This window comes from Anoplopoma fimbria, chromosome 3 (genome assembly GCF_027596085.1).
Source record: "Anoplopoma fimbria isolate UVic2021 breed Golden Eagle Sablefish chromosome 3, Afim_UVic_2022, whole genome shotgun sequence".
In the NCBI taxonomy this organism is placed as follows: domain Eukaryota; kingdom Metazoa; phylum Chordata; class Actinopteri; order Perciformes; family Anoplopomatidae; genus Anoplopoma; species Anoplopoma fimbria.
The window spans coordinates 23930473-23948324 of NC_072451.1; the positions used below are offsets into that span (position 1 = coordinate 23930473).

A 17852-nucleotide genomic window follows, 5' to 3' on the forward strand; every position below is an offset into this window, starting at 1 on the left:
AGACAATTTTGTACTATGGGGTGTAGTGACTCATTGCAGCTTCTTGGAGTCATGTTTTATTAATGCAATGACTCACTGTTCTGTCTCCTCTTGCAATTAATTGCTGTCTCTGACTGAGAAGAGTCCCAACTTCCCAAAGCTGTTCTCACCTGTCCCTACACAGTGATGTCAGCACGGTTATCTTGCATGATTATGTCACTGGGTCTTTTCCTGTCGGGCTGAGTAACATGATGTCCCCTAGCCAGCTTCTCTGGTGAGTAAGTGTGTATGTGTTTGTTTTTAGATGCAGACGGTTTTAACGATGGATTTTGATATTTGAGGCAGTCACCCTCATTGCTAACTGATTTGCTATGTCTGACACGTTATAGGCCAGAGCTGTATATCTGTGTGTGTGTGTGTGTGTGTGTGTGTGTGTGTAGAGCTTTATATAGACACAGTTATCCAGGAAGAAGGAATGCCCTGGATGCCAGTGACCATATTTGAACAGTGTGTCTGCTACAGGCAGACTGCACACACTGACTGCAAACCGTAACTTACACACACTTAAACACTCACCTCTCCTTCATCCTCACGCTCTGTGTGTAAGCCTTTGCGTTGTAGTTACACCGGATTGCCACTATCAGGCAATGTAATACCTTCTGTCTTCTATTGGTGACAGGGGGGCTTTGAGTTCTCCTGACTCACAGGGAGCAAACTTCTCTCTCTCTTTCCAGCCCTTTCTGGTTTCTTCTCTCTGACAATCTGTTCTGCTGACTGACAACATCCACTCTGACCCTGTGGAGGAAACGACCCCACTGCTCTTCATTTCTTATCCTTCGCTCTCTCCGTGCTGATCCGTGACTTGTATACTTTTGGGGCAGCGTTGGTGGTTGTGCCTGCACACTTTTGTGCTGTGTGTGTGTGTGTGTGTATATGTGTGTGTTTGTGTGTGCGTGAGTCAGTATGCCATGTCGTCCCCTGGCTCGTCGTTTGTGCAGATAAAGCATGAGGACCTGCTCTTTTATGAGAACTGTGGAGGAGGCAGCTTCGGGAGCGTCTACAGAGCCCTCTGGATATCCCAGGACAAGGAAGTGGCTGTGAAGAAACTTCTAAAGATTGACAAAGAGGTAAGGAGGAGACACACACACACACACACACACACACACTGCAACACACTGGAACACACAGAGCAATCATACACTTATGCAGCGGAGACACACAAAAATATTATTTTAAGATCCAGAATATTTAGAAGTTATGGACTCATCTGTAGTTTACACTCATTTTTTTTGATTCTCTTTGGACAGCCAAAGCCCCCTCTGTCCCTCCCTCCCCTGTTGTCTGCCGTTGAACATGTGTTTATCTTAAACATACCTCTCCTCGTCCCCCTCCTCCGCCCGCTCTTTGTGGATGGAGCAGTTTTATTTATGCCAGCACTCCCTTGTTCCTCCCATTGTATTTTAGGACGAGGTGTGTGGTCATTTGGGGCTTTATGCACTGCAGTTAAAGCTGGGTGGTATGACCTGGATGCTAGTCCAACAAAATTCCCTTCTATGTTATTTAATATGGGCTGATGGAGGCTCACGGCCCAGTGTCAGGAAACTGTTAGGAGTTAGCGTGACCTGTGGGTTAATCGGGCATGGTGTAATTGTTGTGGCAGCAGATTGAAACATGTAAAGCATGCACATGTATAACTAACTGAGGTTGAGAACATAAAATGCACTGTCACGCCTGGGCCGAATGCATAAACCAGAGGGAACAAAATTTGATTTGTTGTTTGACTTATTTCTCTCACACTCACTTTTCTCACACCAACCCAAACACATGCAGGGTGGCAGACATGCATAACTGTGTGTGTGTGTGTGTGTGTGTGTGTGTGTGTGTGTGTGTGTGTGTGTGTGTGTGTGTGTGTGTGTGTGTGTGTGTGTGTGTGTGTGTGTGTGTGTGTGTGTGTGTGTGTGTGTGTGTGTGTGTGTGCAGTTCATATGTAAATACAAATTGATGGATTATGGGAAAACTGCCGCTTAGTGGATGGTTTTGCTGCAACACTTCATGTAAAACTGAACTGCTTGTGAACACTTGTACTAAAATCATATTTCAAGTCATCTTTGCACAAGCGTAACATTTACACAGTGGTGGAAGAAGTACTGAAATAATTTACTCAAGTAAAAATAGCAACTCCACACTATGATTTTACTCTTATTATTATTTTGATTGCACTTATAAGACGTATATTTACAAGTTGTTAAGCAACAAAATATAGCTTTAGTAATCATGCAGAATGGCCTCCGTCAGTGTTGTATTATCAGATGATCAACTCTAGCTGTCAGATAAAAGTGGAGTTAAAGTATTAAGTTGCATAAAATAGAACTACTCAGGTAAAGTACAAGAACCTCAAACTTGTAAGTGCAGTGTTTGAGTAAATGTGAAAAAAATGCTCTGAACTAATAATCTTACATGTCGGAATAACAAATTGCTCTTTAGAAGAAAAACTTTTTATTGAGAAAATACTGAAGTGTATTTTATTTGTGTGATTTCATGTAATTGATGGTTGGGTATTATGTTGCTTGGCAACAGTTACACATTCCACAAATGCAGAGGGTATGACCTGCTCAGACTAATAGCATGTTTGTCACTGTGATGTCGAAGAGTTTTGTTTGGAAACTCAACCTGTTTTATGAATTGGATAACAAGTCAGAAACTCAAACTTTTATGTTTACAGTCTTTCAGTAATGATTTACACATTGTTTTCAAAAGGAACATGTTTCCTCACCAATGTCAGATACTAGAAAACTGAAGGAGGATGTTAATAAAGTTGTTCATATCCCTCTGTTTCTATTGTTTCTTGTCTCCTCGTCCAGGCTGAGATTCTTAGTGTCTTGAGTCACAAGAACATCATTCAGTTTTATGGAGCCGTGCTGGAATCTCCCAACTATGGCATTGTCACAGGTCAGACCCCACGTGTGTGTGTGTGTGTGTGTGTTTATGTAATTCATGTATCCTTTCAGAACATACAACCTAAACATGTGATTGTAGGAGTAATTTAATCTAAAATTTCATTCCGATAAGAATTATCTTTTAAAGAAGTGCTCTTTAAATTAACATGTGTATAATTATCTTTGGGGTTACAGCCTCATGGATATAAGTAACAGTAGGTGCTAAGGTCAGGTCAAGGTTTAAGGTGAGGCTGAAAGGGCAGATTGTCCTCATATAAAACTACACAAGTGTGTATGTGTGTGTGCATATATAGGCGCCACTTACGGACACGTTAGCACATGCTATGATGGCCGTGTCTTTGTGTGTGTTTTGAAGTATCAGTGTGTACGCAGGTCCTTGCTGTGTTTCCTGGCAGGACATTTGTAACTGAGACCAGCATGTTTGGATGTGGTTGTAATCCTTGATGGGGTCATATGGTTAAGATAAGGCAACGACACACCACTACAGACTTGTCCAGCAACAACTCTGACTGCAGCTGATGCTAATAAAATCCAATGCTTACTAAAAATAAGAGTACAGTACGTAAAAATAAGATGGAATTTGGTGCCAGTAAAATGCATTTTGCCGGCCATTTAAAAGGACAGATTTATCCATGTTCTACTCATCAGACTCCTTTCATTTGACATAATCCACTGTCCTGTAGTTGTCGGTTTTTAATTGTCAGATTTAACAGGAAAATGAGAAAGGTTACGAGTTCAAGAGATAATCTGAATTAGACAGTCAGGGTGTGAAGGTTGGGATCTTCTCCAATGATTTGAGTGAGCTTCCCTGTTTAGGTCTCTGAGCTGTGATGTGCTTATCTGTGTGTAATGGTCCTCAAACATTATAATACATTCATGTAAACTACCCTTTTGCAGTTCAGTTGTAGTTTCTGTCACTCTGTTCGTAGCATCGCAGTCACTTCTATTAAAAATTCTGTCAGTTAAGTTACATAGTTTTTACACACATTGAATGATATCTGCTGTAACTTCATTACAAAAGTGGATATATATTCTTTTTATAGACAGTGTTTTTTAAATGCGTAGCCCTGTTTTCCTATAATGACAATTGCCTCTGTGTGTTTGTGTGTTCTTGCAGAATATGCCAGTGCAGGATCTCTGTATGAGTACCTTTCCAGTGAGCAGAGTGAGGAGATGGACATGGAGCAGATCATGACATGGGCCATACAGATAGCCAAAGGTACACTTGGAGGAGTTATATTACTATTATTATTAGTAGTATTCAAAATAATAATAATATTACTACTAATAATAATACATATATCAACAACATGTTGCCTGTTACAATAACTACAACCTCAAAAGGCCAAATAAAAGAATCGACTAAAACTACAAAAATACAGAACAGTGAAACATATTCATTTGGACATATAGCTGTTGGAAATACAATTTTTAAAAACTTGGGGAAAGAAAAGATGAAGCAGCGAACAACAAACACAATAAAAAGTTGGCAAATTTACCTTGCTGATTACTGGGGCAGTAAATGGTGGTGGTACAATAGTAGAACGTTTAGATTTGTAAATGAAGGTAATGAAACAGTAAAAATCAACGGTCAACACTGTCAACTTTTAGCCTCAGTTCATTCAGTGAATTTTTGGGTCAACCTGAAGCTCACATCAAAAAGAATCCCTCTGAATCAGCATTAATGACCCACTGTGTCTGTGTCTGCTCTCTGTCTGTACTTTCCTTTTATTTTGCTGTGTTTGGGACATTTCTAGGCGTCAACCTCTATAAAAATAGTAACAACCAGTTCATCAAAGGACAACTTTGAATTCCTACTCATTTTGTCTTTAAGTGCTGGAAGGAAATTCCACCCGAAAACAATCAGAATGAACATCAAAAGGTTGTAGTTTTTTTTGGTCAGGTATTGATGCTTGATTTCCTTCCAGGAATACATTACCTCCACGCAGAAGCTCCAGTCAAAGTCATTCACAGAGACCTCAAATCACGGAACGGTAACACAGTAACTCCTTTTCTTATGCACATCTAAACAAGAGTTCGCTTTGCCATTAGTCTGTTAGTTGTACTGTGTTACTATTGACTGGTTTCCTCTCTTTTACAGTGGTAATGACAGCAGACAGAGTGCTGAAGGTGTGTGTGTCTTGTGATGTACAGACGACCTCAAAAATAGCTGTAATGTATTTTTTATACAATTCAGGCACACCGGTATTTCTGTGTTTTCTTCACTGCACTCTGTTTGGATTTCAGATCTGTGACTTTGGGGCTTCTAAGTTCCTGTCTCATACCACACACATGACGGTGGTGGGCACTTTTCCTTGGATGGCTCCTGAAGTCATTCAGAGCCTGCCTGTCTCTGAGACCTGTGACACCTACTCCTATGGCGTGGTGAGTTGGTAGAACTGAACAAATATCAGTATTGTGAGGCCAGGAATCAATCCTCAATAATTTTTGGGAACTGACCAATATCATTTTAGTGACAGCTGGAATTCAATTATTGCTCAGATTTGTTTTAGTCAGATTTTCTTTTATAAGAAAGTTTCTGATTTTGCAAAATGGCTTTTTGTATTTAAATGACATTAAACATCTAAGACGTTTGTGTTGAATTAAGGAAAAAATATACATTATTTTCTCAAAGCATTGTATCAGAAAAGTACTGTTTGGTATCAGTATTCGTTATCGTATCAGCACTAGTATGCATTCATTAGAAATTATTCTTTGCCTTAATGTATTGGGTATTTTGGTGCAAGTTTTTATTGCATTTCTATCAAGACATCTTCACAACTATTCAGGAAGGAAAGTTGCATAAAGTAAAAAGACAGCTACTAGCAACACATCAAAGAAATCATGTCTGAATGAACCAACACAGTCTGTTCTGTGGCCAGGTGCTGTGGGAGATGCTGACTCGTGAGGTTCCTTTCAAAGGTTTCGAAGGGCTGCAGGTTGCATGGCTGGTGGTGGAAAAACAAGAGGTAACCCCTACACACACACACACACACACACACACACACACACACACACACACAATGCACACATGAGAGCACACCTTCCTGAACTCACTGTCAGCATGTAGACCCATCAGAGTTTGAGAAGGCTGGAGGAACAATGCGATGCTCTCATGGTTTCCACTGCGAGCTGGTGAGGCTGAGGCTGGGTATTTTTAGGCCTGATGTCAGTTCTCTGCTCTTGTAAGGCCTGGATACACAGCAGTGGAGCTCGGCCAGACCCCCCCCGGCTAAAGCCTTTACGAGAGAGAGAGAGAGAGAAGGTTGGGGAAAGAGGAAAGTTTGCAGTGATAGGACGGTTAATTCAAGAGGTTTATGGGAGCTGGGGGATGATGGTTATACAGTGTATGTGTTTCAGTTATTGATGTGCCTGAATCCCCAACAACACACACACACACACACACACACACACACACACACACACACACTGGGGGCCAACAAACAACTCTGAGAACATGATTCCTGCGTAGCTGTTGGCTAATCTCCAAATACTCTCCCTAAATAACTCTCTCTCTTTCCCTTTCCCAGTCTCCCTCTGATTTTCCCCTCCACTGCTATGCCTCTCCTCCTGACCCTCTTACTTGCCCTCTCTCCACTTAGGGTCAGTTTTCTCTGGGGATTAATCCTGAAATACCACTGTTTCCATTCACTGCACTGTACTATGGAGCTGTCTGGGCTCATTCAGACTTTGGGTGATATGAGGGGTTCTTTTATGCAGGGAAATGATCCAAGCAAAATGTCTTGGTTTATTGGTATGTTATAAAAAGATATAGATGGACCGAGACACTTTCAAAAGTATCCATTTTACCTCATTAACCGATTGAGTGTGCATCAAACAGATGTTTAGGTTAGAACTTTTTAGAACACAGATAACCTAGTAAAACAGCCCCGTCTCATAGTGTGCCTGTTTTTTCCCCCTGTAATATTGCTAGTTTTAAAAGGCCCAATATTTTCTGACAAAGTTAGAGCAACGTTGGATATTTCACATTAAAGTTTTCTGTATTTTTTTAATTCTCTGAGCTCTTCTCACTGGTTTGAGATGGGTGGGACTTGGAAAAAGTGATGTCACGTACACTGTGTTCCAGAGAACCAATCAGGATTCCAAACTATTTGATTCAAAATTAGATGACTGTGGTGTGGCTGTTTCCTTGTGTTTTCAGACCACTGTAAATCAAATCTGATCAAACCAGACCCACATAGTCCTGATGAAGCACGTTAGCTGAGTTTGAGTGTTTTTAACTTTTAATAAATGATACCTAAAGATTTTTTAGCCACACTTGTGGCCTCTTGCTATTAGTGAATGATCACCATCATAGTCCTCAGAGGATGACTCCAACTGACTTTGATGATCTTTTGACTTTTACTCATCAGGTCAAAAGTTTTAATTTGCTGAATACTTTTGTTTATGACTAAATACCTGCAAAATTGATGAGATCAATCTTAGCTGTACTTTGTTTTTCCTACTAATTAGCAAATGTTTGCATTGTAACACACAAAACTAAGATGGTGAACAGGGTAAACATTATTCCAGCTAAACATCAGCATTCAAGCATTTATCACTGTGAGCATGTTAGCATGCTGACCTTAGCATTTAGCTCAAAGCTTATCTGTGCTTCAGCACAGCTCCACAGAGTTGACAGCGTGTCTGCAGACTCTTAACTTTAATTATTGCTTTTTTATTTATGAATATTTAGGCTTCAGAGAAAAAACTTTGAGAGATTGAAGACAAGTTTTTAGGGGCTTTAAATGGTTGTTAGTAGGATTCCATTTATTTTAAAAACAAGGTGTTACTTTGAGACTTTTTTTCCCATTGAAAATAAAAAAGCTTCTTCTTTTGTGTTTGTGTATCTAGAGGCTGACCATCCCCACCAGCTGTCCAGCAAGTTTTGCAGAACTGATGAGGAAATGTTGGCAAGCAGACCCAAAGGTAAGCAAAAATGGACAATGGTTACAGTGGTTAATCTCCTAGAAATGTCTCTTTTGCCTCCCTACATGTTTAAAGACATTAAAAGAACGCGTGTCAGCTGGTGTATTTATCCTGTGTGCATCCATGTACCTACAGGAGCGTCCGCAGTTCAAACAGGTGCTGGTAAACCTGGAGACCATGGCCAACGACAGCAGGCTACCGGACCAGTGTAACTCCTTCCTACATAACAAGGACCAGTGGAGGTATTTACACACACGCACCATCTTGTAGACATAAAAAAAAAGAAAACAGTGTATCTGCACTGCGTCTGGGAATGAGGCAGAGTGTATAAAGTAAAGTCTTGCTCAGAATGACAAATGCAGTCCGTGATTTATGGTACTCCAAACTAAAGTCAATATGCATGCACACATTAAACATAGTCACACACGTGCATGCATACACAAGCTCATTGGACTCTAAAGCTCAGGAGAGAAGTTGAATGTGTGACCCTGTGCTCTACTTCGGTCTATAATAAGCTCTCTGGAAAGTGTCCATGGAAGAGATTCCTCTGCTCCTCCACTCTGCCCTCACTCCACCACGGGGAGAAAGACAGGGGAGTGGGGGGGGGGAGGTAGACGAGCAATCAAGTATGAGCCGGAAAAGGGGAGAAGTTCAGAAAGCCATTGGGTGCATGTGAAATCTAAAAGACTGAACAAGGGAGAAAAACAGCCGGTGGCGGGAAGCGAGAGTGGTCGGACAACAGGGGTGAGACAGGGCAGAGAGAGAGAGAGAGATAGAGAGGTGGAGGAAGGAGCAGAAGAGACAAGGTGCGAGATTCTGTGCATACTTAACATGAATACAGCGATGCAATCAATTGTGAGTGAAGTTTGGGGAATGGGTGGAAAAAGTTGGACAAGGAAAGGGGGAGGCGAACAGGAGGAGGGGGGAGGAAGAGTGAGGGATGTGAAGGGGCGGGATGAATGAATAGGGAGGAATGGAAGGAACACAGGAAGAGGTATGGCTTTGCGTCATATCTGTCTATATTTAGTTGCTGTGTGAGTTGATTGTGTTTGTGAATGCAGGTTCATGGACAGTCACTCACAGCTCAGTGACCTCTTGTGGTAACACACAGTACTGCAGCTGAATATTTCACTTCTGCAGGAAGTCAAGTAAACTACTCAAAAAGTATACAAAAATAAATTGTTTCAGTGTGCTCTTGATGTACAGTGTTGTCCGACAATGCAGTGCACCGCATAAATAAAAACTGTTGTAAATCTTGAGAAAAATATTTTGCGGTTACACTGAAGGATGGCAGTTTGACTGACATGCATCCATGCATGCATTGCATAATTTCCTGTCATTACAACATTTTAAAGTACATCGATTTTTGTGTAGTAACTGCAAAAGTAGTAAACAGTGACGATTACTATACAACCTTTTCTGTATACAATTTTTTTTAGTACTGTTTTGAATTACATAGAGCAAACTGCGTTGCAGTTGCAGAACTCTACAGTATCCACTAAAGTAAAAGTAAAGTACATTGGTCATTAGTGATCTTGAGAGCATTAACTTTTGAAAGAGTAGCATTTTTGAACAATTTTGCATGTGACATTTTTATCAGATTTTTTTTTGTTGTTAACTTGCTGTTAAAATGAAGCCACATCTGCATGAACAAACACCCAATAGATGACGTTTATTCTGTCATACTCCAGGTGTGAAATTGAGTCGACCCTGGAGCGCCTTCGGAAGCTGGAGAGGGAGTTGTACTCCAAAGAGAAGGAGCTGGAGGAGAGGGAGAGGAGGCTCAAACTGTGGGAGGAGAGGCTGATGGAGCGGTCCAACATGTCTCCCAGTCCGACCTCCCTACTCATGGAGCGCTCAAACATCTCACCAGTAAGTGGAAGTTGATTTAGTTTTTTCAGCTGTCTAAACAGATGATTCAAATACTTATTTTAATGATCTTGGCCCTCCTCTCCTTCCCTCCTCCCTAACTTTGAACAGTTCTTCACACCAATGTCCATCGGTTCCTCCGGCTCCTTCTTCCGCTCGCATTCTCAAGACTCCAACAGTGCAGGGGTCAGCAGTGCTGGCGTCAGCTGTCTCCTCCGCACCCTCAGCAATGGAGACACGGAGAGGGGGAGCAGTGCGGTGCTAGATAGGGGGGTGGGCTCGCTCGACAGCGGGAGGCTGCATGCTGTGCTCCGAGGGTTGCAGGGGCGGTTGGGAGAGGAGGACGGGGAAGAGGAAGGCACCCTGGAGGAGAAAGGCTGGGGGCAGAGGGAAAGAGATGAGACTGGGAGCTTGGAGGGAGGAAGGGTGCAGGTGACACTCAGGAGTTTCCCAGGGGGGGTAGTTGAGAGGGAGGAGAGGACGTGGGAGGAGGGGGACAGGGAGAGAGGAGGGATGCAGAGGAGCAGGGTGACCACCATCGTCCGAGGGTATTCGGGGGGTTCGGAGAGCCAGAAGGGGAGAAGGAGAAGGAGGGAGGATGGGAGATAGAAAAGATGGGGGACAGGCTAGAGGAGAAAGGGATGGAGGGAGGCGTAGAGGGAGGGAGGCTCCCAACCATGTTCAAGGGTCTCCATGGGAGTATGGGGGGCTTGGGGGACATGCTATCCTTAGACATGGACGAGATGGGGGAGATGGACAGACTAGGTGACATGGACATGGACATGAACATGAACATGGGCGACCTGGGAGTGATGAAGGTGAGGAGTGAGCTGGGGGTCAGGGGTCGCAGGAGTGACATGGGAGTGGTGCTCCAGGGAGTCAGAGGTGACCGCAGCGAGGCCATCAGCCAAAAGATTAGAGGTGAGGTGGGGGTCATCGGTCACTCGGGGGTGCAGGTGAGCATGCGGGCCTCGTCCAATCAGAACTCTGTGAAGAGCTGCAGTGTGCGACACGGAACCAAGATCAACATGGCCACCGCAGCCATGGACATGATGGAGCTCGACTGGTCTGACAGTGACTAGATAACACACACACACACACACACACACACACACACACACACACACACACACACACACACACACACACACACACACACACACACACACACACAGAAATACACACACACACACACACACGTAGAAATACACACAGAGGCCAAACTAGAAGGATTTTGACTTGTTAGCACATACAGCGTCTGAGCTACAGTATGTGTACTAGAATCTCCAGTTTAAAAAGAGCTGGTTTACACACATTTCTTTTGTTAATTCTTTTTTATTGAATGGATGAATACTATACCCATGTGTACTGTGAAGTAGGAAGGAGCGATAAGACAATCAGAGGTTGTCTTGTCTTGTTGTCAGAATGACTTCACCTGTGTAATTTAATGTGCTATTAAAACTGCTGCATAACATACTGTAAGAGGTACAAGTGTTACAGAATAACACACTTGAATGGCGCTCTAACGAGGCAGCACTGTCTGATTTTTTTTTCTTTTCTTCTTCTGCTTAAAGAGCATCTTGTAGTTTATAGATTTGATTTGTTCAAAACAAGCTTTGACTTTATCGGTTCTAACTGTGATCTAGTGTGTGAATTTTTTTGGCATTTCTTTCTGTATATTTTATCATTTTTCAATAAAAAGTGAAGAAACTCACCCTTTCAGTCTATGTGAATACATTTTCTAAATTGAATAATAAGGATGACATATAAGCTGAGGATCACACGTGATTACATGGTACATACCGACCGTGCCCAATAAAATAACATCCCTCTCAACTTTTGAACCTTGACCCCTAAACTCCCTCTCACACACTGAGCAGCAGAGCCACTCCTGCCAGCACCCACTTGGCAGGCCTCTCCCTGGTTTTGAGGCTGAAAGTCCAAACATATGTGGGTCCTCTGATCTTGGTCTTGTAGAGCGGACACTCGTAGATGTTCCGGGTCTCCTGGCGGTCGTTGGGCACAGCTCGGACTGAGATGACGGGCATGGCCGGGGTCAGTTCCTTGAGACGGGCTTCAGCTATCACCCCAGCCTGAGTGTCCCACCTTGCACCTGTGAGAGGAGGACACAAGTGATGAGGACAGGACACATGGCATGTTAAAAACTAGGGGATCTTAAACATGACCAGAGGGGGCAAATTAAGCTTCCAGTCAAAATGTACAAAGATAGGATAAGTATGTTTCTCAAGGTTCAGTAACAGAAAAATGGCCCTCCATGTTGCCCCACATCAGAGAGGAAATGAAGGGCAGTGTTTGTCTACCTTCCATGTAAAGTCCATAGACGTATGCACCCTCCCTGGCAGGTTGGTTGAACTCTTCCTTAAACTTCTTGGTCACATCCACCGTCAGGTTCACTTTGTCCAGGGGCCACTCGTTCTTACGCGCCAGAGACTGCATCACCGCTGGAAAGCCAGAAAAATATAAAAACAAAAATAGGATTAATAGCAAGTACATTAAAAGAGATGATGGGAGAGACACGAATATATTCTAGTCAAGCATAGATAGCGCTCTTATTTGTGTGTTACCAGTGAGGAAGGACTGTGGGTTGAAAAGTCCTGACAGCCAGACCACACTAGGCAGAGACAAGTCCTGAGTCCAGCTGTCCAGCTCTTTACAACGCTGCAACACATCATTAAACCTGACACACACACACACACACACACACACACACACACAAACACACAGATTATAGAGTAATGTCAGTTTTCTGGAAACTGTAAAATACAGCTACTGTAGATAGATTATATCTATATGTAATGTAAAACAGTACAGTGTCTCAAACAGCTTGATTAAGTAATTTTTCACTATTTAAAAATGAATCCCCTATTTTTAAAAGCTCACATTTAAACTTACTGACAGATGGACACACACACACACACACACACACACACACACACACACACACACACACACACACACACACACACACACACACACACACACACACACACACACACACACACCATATAGCCAGGCTGTAGGTGGAGGGGTAGGCCAGCTTGGTCCATGTATCAGGGACGTTGTCAAAGAAGAGGGCTGATTGCAGTTTCTCCATCTCAGAGGAGATGGCCAGCTCACCCTTTGAATGCACACATTGAAGATGAGACACTTGTGCATTTACTGTAACAAACAGCTGTGGGATTCTTTTGACACTACAGTGTATGGCAGCATGGGTTTGTGCGTCAGACCAAGAGGGGCCCACTGTACGCAAACATAGAAACACACTCGTGGGTATGAAGCATACCTTGAGTCCGAGGTCAAGCTCCTTGAGCGAGCGCCGTATCTCAGAGATGAGTGTGTTCATGCGCTCACACTCCTGGAAGCAGACCAGGATGTAAGGGGACCGCTCAGCTGTCTTAGAGGTGATGTCGGACATGTTGTACTCCTCTGGCAGCTTCTCCAGCACCTCATCTAAAACCGTTTTCACCTGTGGGAGGGTGGTTACTGGATTAAGTGATGTGGTTTTCCCACATTGTTTTTGTGAAACCAAAAAGTTAACTGTCATATTGTGCAAACTAAATATTTTGCTGATTTCAACACAGACAGAACAGGAAATCTATCGGTACCTGTATCTTCCATTTATGATGTTTTTTTTCACCTGTCATATCATTATCTGAGTCATGTGATTGCCTCCCATTGGTTGTTTATACTATAGAGGTGTGGCCACACCTGTTTTGTTTGTTAACTGCCCTAATGAAGACCTGCAGTGGTTCAAACTTGGTGGCTCTTCTAATGATTTAGCTACTAGAATAAAAGTTTTTAAATATTTCCCTCCTCTTTGGTCTAACATATTGGATTTCCTGTATTGCCTTTCTGTTTATCTTTGTGTGTTGTGTTTGCCAGGATTAGTAGTTCATGTACAGGTTCAGTCAGTTGATGGCGTATTGGACACGTTGGTGTAGCTACCTTCTCCTCCAGGGTCTGTGTGACTCCCTCCCCCATCACGGCATCAGGAGACTGCAGCTCCAGCAGAGTGTGGAAAAGGTTATCTGACGTCACTGTCAAGAACTCAATTTCTGCGTTGGGGTGCAACCCATAATGCACTGGGCTCTCGTGGGGCAGCATCTCATCTATGAAATCATGGTAGCCCTGGACATGTAGAAAAATAAATGGTGAATGCCGTACTTTTATTTACAGAGTTTTAAAGTATGACATATTTAGTGGATGGACTATCCTTTTTTCCACTTCTGTCCAGACCAGTTAAATGTTCAACTGTAGGGAGAGCTAATGAAAGGTAAACTGTGTCAAGCTATCCATCTCTAGTTACCTTGTAGTCCAGGTTGGAGGGGACAACAAACCCAGGAGCCAAAGAAAGCTTTCGGTCAAACTGAGAAAAAACAACAGAGAGATGAATATCAGCTTGAGATCTCTAACAGAGTACAAAACGTTTAATTGTACTAACCCGAGTAGCCAGAATGTCTTGGTCCAACGGTGGCCTAAATCTGGCACGTCTGCTTGCCAGACACTCGTTAGCTTGCATGTGCCATATCTGGCCCAAAAACTAGCCAAATTGCAGCTAACTGAAGCCGACTCTCAGTCCAAAAATCGTCTTTTTGTTAGCACTCCAAAAACACATTTAAATCTGGCACATTTCACACGTGTTCCTCTTGTCCTAGAACACAGCTGAGCATGCCGACACCCAACCCCAATCAGCCACACATTCACTTTGTCTTTCTCTCCAAAACAAAAGTACAAACCTGGTTGGGCTGCATATATTCTTCCAGGTACGTTCTGCAGAGCCGTCTGTCCCAGTCATCAGTGATGTGTCCTCCGTACATGATCTCCCCAAACAGATACCTCAGGTCCTCCCATGGCACCTTCATCATCATAATCATTATGTAAATCACTGATATACAATCATCATCTCTAGTATCCTCATTATGCACTCACATGCATCATCAGCACACCCCACCTGTGCGTTAGCCTCCAGGTAGTTATAGAGGACGTTAACTGATATGGTCAGGTCTCCAGTGTTGAAGGGGTACTTTCTGTTCCAACCTTGGGATCCAAACTTCCTCCTCTCTGCCACACAGGCGTGGAAGTAACACAGAGAGAAGAGGATGGTCTTGAACTCCTGCTCGCGGCTGCACTGGTCCAGGATGTCCTAGAAAGAGACCTATGAGTTAATAAATAAACAAACAAGCAGTACTAGCACGAAGGACTCAGCCGACACTCACCTGGTCAAAGTTGTCCAGAGCAGCATGCAAATTGGCATGCATGCCTGTCGGAGGTTCATTTGTAATCTTAATAGCGTTTTCCAGAATGCCCTGAGAAAAACATATAACATCTGTATTTAATGCTACTACTTAACAAAGTAAAGAACTCTAGCATGTACATCAAATATACCTGGGTGCCTGCATTTATTCCATGTATATATATGCTTGATGCACTGATGACTTTACCACATGCACACTGCATCTCTACCTGTGGGATAATGTGTTCCTGGGGCGTTGGCGCCGGCTCAGCGCTCATGAACACTCTGTAGTCTGGATTACTGCCCTCACAGCAGCGCTCCAGGAGCTTCTCAAGTGAACCCAGCCAGCGAGCAACCAGGTGGATGTTCTACAGGGAGGGGAACGAAAAGACATCATCAAAATCAAGTTTAGCACATTGACAGTGTGAACATATTATTGCTTTTCAAGTCAGACCTGCAATATAACCCAGTGCCCCTCCTTGGCAGCCATCTCCATGGCAACCTCAGCCACAGCTTCCTGGCCCTGGCCTAAAGACACGTTGTGAAGCTTCCCAAGGTCGATAGTGAAACCCAGCTTCCTCCCTGGGAACAGGAATGTGTTGATGTAGATTAAAACCTCACACAAATCTTCATGTGATTATGCTCCGACTGAAATCTATCTATCCATCCATCCATCTATCATCTATCTAAGATAGTCCACTCTGTTTATAGTACCGAGTGACTCCACATCTTTAAGTGGGTCCACTCCAGGGGACAGGATGAAGAACACGGGTGAGGCTGGACCACTTTCTCTGAATGACTTTGCAAATTCAGTCTTTCGGCCCTCTGTATATTTCACCCCAAGTTTCTCCTCCACAAAGTTCCTACGGTATGCCAATAGGAAGAGCAGAAATAGTCTGGGTTTGTTGAAAACTGATATAAAAGTTTATAATCCAAAAGGAATAATCACACGAAAACATACGAGGAGAAAAAACTCTCCTCACCTAAGAGCATAGGTCATACGATCAGGCCTCAGGGCTCTCATCATGATGAGTTTCTGCAGGGAGCTTTTCCCTTTCCACTCCTGAGGAAACTTCTCTTTCTCAGGACACTCAGACTCCACCATCTTCTTCCAGCGCTTCGGTGAACCTTCGATGTCCCGATCCAGACCACGAAACTCATCAGTGAAACTCATCACCTGGGCAACAACAAGGCACAGCAGGTTGTGTTGGCACAAAATATAATTTCCAAATTTGATCCGGCAAAAAGAAGTCCTGTGTGGATGTGCATGTGCATGCACCTTGATGGCGCTCCACGCTGAGTTGGAAAGAAAGTCCAGGGGACTGACGTAGTGGTGGTCAATGTTAAAACGCAGCAGGAAGTCCAGCTCTCGCATGTCTATCTCTTTACTCATCAGGAGCAACTGAAAGAGAATGAACAGAGTCAGTCATGACACACACTCTCTCCCCATCGCTAACACGGACACATACACACCTGGAAGGCCAGCTGTGCAGTAAAGGTGAGCTTGTCTCTTTCAAATAGACCCCTGCTGATGTAGTTGAAGGTGGAGTAGGTAACACAGTCTATGAGCGTGTTTACTCTTCTCTTCACATCCTCACAAGCCTCCGCCATCTCCACCGCCTTGTGGAAAACCATGTTAAAGGCCTGAGAACAAGAGGGAGAAAGTTTATTGCATAGTTGGTAATGATCATTGCATAAAATTCATCACAATATGAATGTTGCTTCAGTTTCTCAGTTGAGAACCAGACCTTGAGGCTGAACTGGTACATGGGGTTGATCTTGTTGAGATCGTTCATGATGAAGTAGAGCAGCGAAGCTCTGACCGCAACGGGACGATAGTGTTCTCTGGCTTCGTTGATCTTCACCTCATTGACTTTAGCTTCCAGGACCTGAGAATAAGGGATGGAGGGAGATGGAAGAAGAGACGGATCATGGAAAAATAAGTTGAAGCATGAAAGATCCAAAACAAGTGAACTTACTTGTGATATTCAATTCAGGCTGTAGCAACTAAGCACACACATTCATCCTGTTACCTTCATCTCGATCTCGGCAGCAGTGTGCTTGGTGGTCTCGAGCTTCTCCACCAGCACGTTGTCACCCAGGAAGTTACTCTCTGCAGCAGACAGCCTGGACAGCAGCTCGTCCTCCAGGAGCTTCAGCTCAATCTTGAACATGTTCTGCTGTTTGGTCAGATCACTCTGCAGGGAGTTTACACACACAGGTTGGGTCATTTTGGAGAATTGCTTCCTCTTTATAGCAGTCTTCCCTTTTATATACTAAACAGAGGTAACAATAACAGCAAAAACAGTAACAGTACTGTTGGATGTAATTTAATATCTTAATGAAAACTGGTCGTTGAGGCGGTAGAAGCTGTAAAGTTATCTTAAATCTTAAATCTAACCTTCTAATTCTTTGGGCCCCCACTACTATCATCATACAGTATATTGTAATGGGTAGACAGATAAACAGTGGATCATAACGTTTTAGGACCAAGACCAATTTGCAATATCACAAAGGTAAAGAGGATCTTAATAACTAACTGACCCCACCTTAAGGTGCTCGAGGTCGGGTCTTTCCTGATTCACCACCTGGGCCAGCAGCTGGTCCTCTAGACCGTCCCTGGTCACAGTAAAGTTGATGAGCGTCGTCTGGGCTTGAATCTCTGGCTTGTAGTGAGGATTGGCCAACTTGGTGTGGAGGATCAGTCTGAATCCTGGGTGGAAGAAACACTCCTTGTCCCCGACCTTTATACAACTGTGAGAGAGCGGTACAGAGGGAGGAAGTGTAAAGCACGAGAGGAGAGGGCAGAAGACTGAGAGGAACAAATGATCGTTTTTTATTGTGTGTGTGTACGGTACACATGT

At 43.4% G+C, this 17852-nt stretch overlaps 2 protein-coding genes across 2 annotated transcripts in view; one reads left to right on the forward strand and one right to left on the reverse strand.

Annotated features, from left to right (window-relative positions):
• The first annotated feature begins 729 nt into the window (after positions 1 to 729).
• On the forward strand, positions 730 to 10348 carry LOC129088916 (mitogen-activated protein kinase kinase kinase 20). Its single transcript, XM_054596187.1, has 11 exons — positions 730 to 1106; positions 2841 to 2928; positions 4054 to 4155; positions 4865 to 4930; positions 5038 to 5066; positions 5184 to 5321; positions 5819 to 5905; positions 7791 to 7865; positions 8001 to 8107; positions 9557 to 9737; positions 9846 to 10348. The coding sequence occupies exons 1-11, from the start codon at positions 948 to 950 to the stop codon at positions 10341 to 10343; spliced, it is 1530 nt and encodes a 509-aa protein (XP_054452162.1). The 5' UTR covers positions 730 to 947; the 3' UTR covers positions 10344 to 10348.
• Positions 10349 to 11542: 1194 nt separating this feature from the next.
• dnah9l (dynein, axonemal, heavy polypeptide 9 like) overlaps positions 11543 to 17852 on the reverse strand; it is a 33109-nt gene continuing 26799 nt past the window's right edge. Inside the window, exons 71-89 of the mRNA XM_054596186.1 lie at positions 17538 to 17742; positions 17022 to 17186; positions 16737 to 16877; positions 16462 to 16632; positions 16268 to 16390; positions 15972 to 16165; positions 15703 to 15851; positions 15443 to 15570; positions 15219 to 15356; positions 14972 to 15061; positions 14707 to 14898; positions 14492 to 14611; positions 14062 to 14121; positions 13701 to 13883; positions 13039 to 13221; positions 12758 to 12873; positions 12320 to 12432; positions 12056 to 12196; positions 11543 to 11847 (exon numbers count right to left, since the gene is read on the reverse strand). Of these exons, the coding sequence (XP_054452161.1) occupies positions 11600 to 11847; positions 12056 to 12196; positions 12320 to 12432; positions 12758 to 12873; positions 13039 to 13221; positions 13701 to 13883; positions 14062 to 14121; positions 14492 to 14611; positions 14707 to 14898; positions 14972 to 15061; positions 15219 to 15356; positions 15443 to 15570; positions 15703 to 15851; positions 15972 to 16165; positions 16268 to 16390; positions 16462 to 16632; positions 16737 to 16877; positions 17022 to 17186; positions 17538 to 17742 (2860 nt within the window). The 3' untranslated portion in view covers positions 11543 to 11599. The remainder of the gene's footprint in view (positions 11848 to 12055; positions 12197 to 12319; positions 12433 to 12757; positions 12874 to 13038; positions 13222 to 13700; positions 13884 to 14061; positions 14122 to 14491; positions 14612 to 14706; positions 14899 to 14971; positions 15062 to 15218; positions 15357 to 15442; positions 15571 to 15702; positions 15852 to 15971; positions 16166 to 16267; positions 16391 to 16461; positions 16633 to 16736; positions 16878 to 17021; positions 17187 to 17537; positions 17743 to 17852) is intronic.

What these genes read in the sequence shown, in the direction of transcription:
- LOC129088916 (XM_054596187.1), top strand. Translation starts at nt 948, where the DNA reads ATGTCGTCCCCTGGCTCGTCGTTTGTGCAGATAAAGCATGAGGACCTG. An exon ending in CAGCAGACAGAGTGCTGAAG is followed by an intron (nt 5,067 to 5,183) that starts GTGTGTGTGTCT and finishes TTTGGATTTCAG; the next exon opens with ATCTGTGACTTTGGGGCTTC. An exon ending in AGCGCTCAAACATCTCACCA is followed by an intron (nt 9,738 to 9,845) that starts GTAAGTGGAAGT and finishes AACTTTGAACAG; the next exon opens with TTCTTCACACCAATGTCCAT.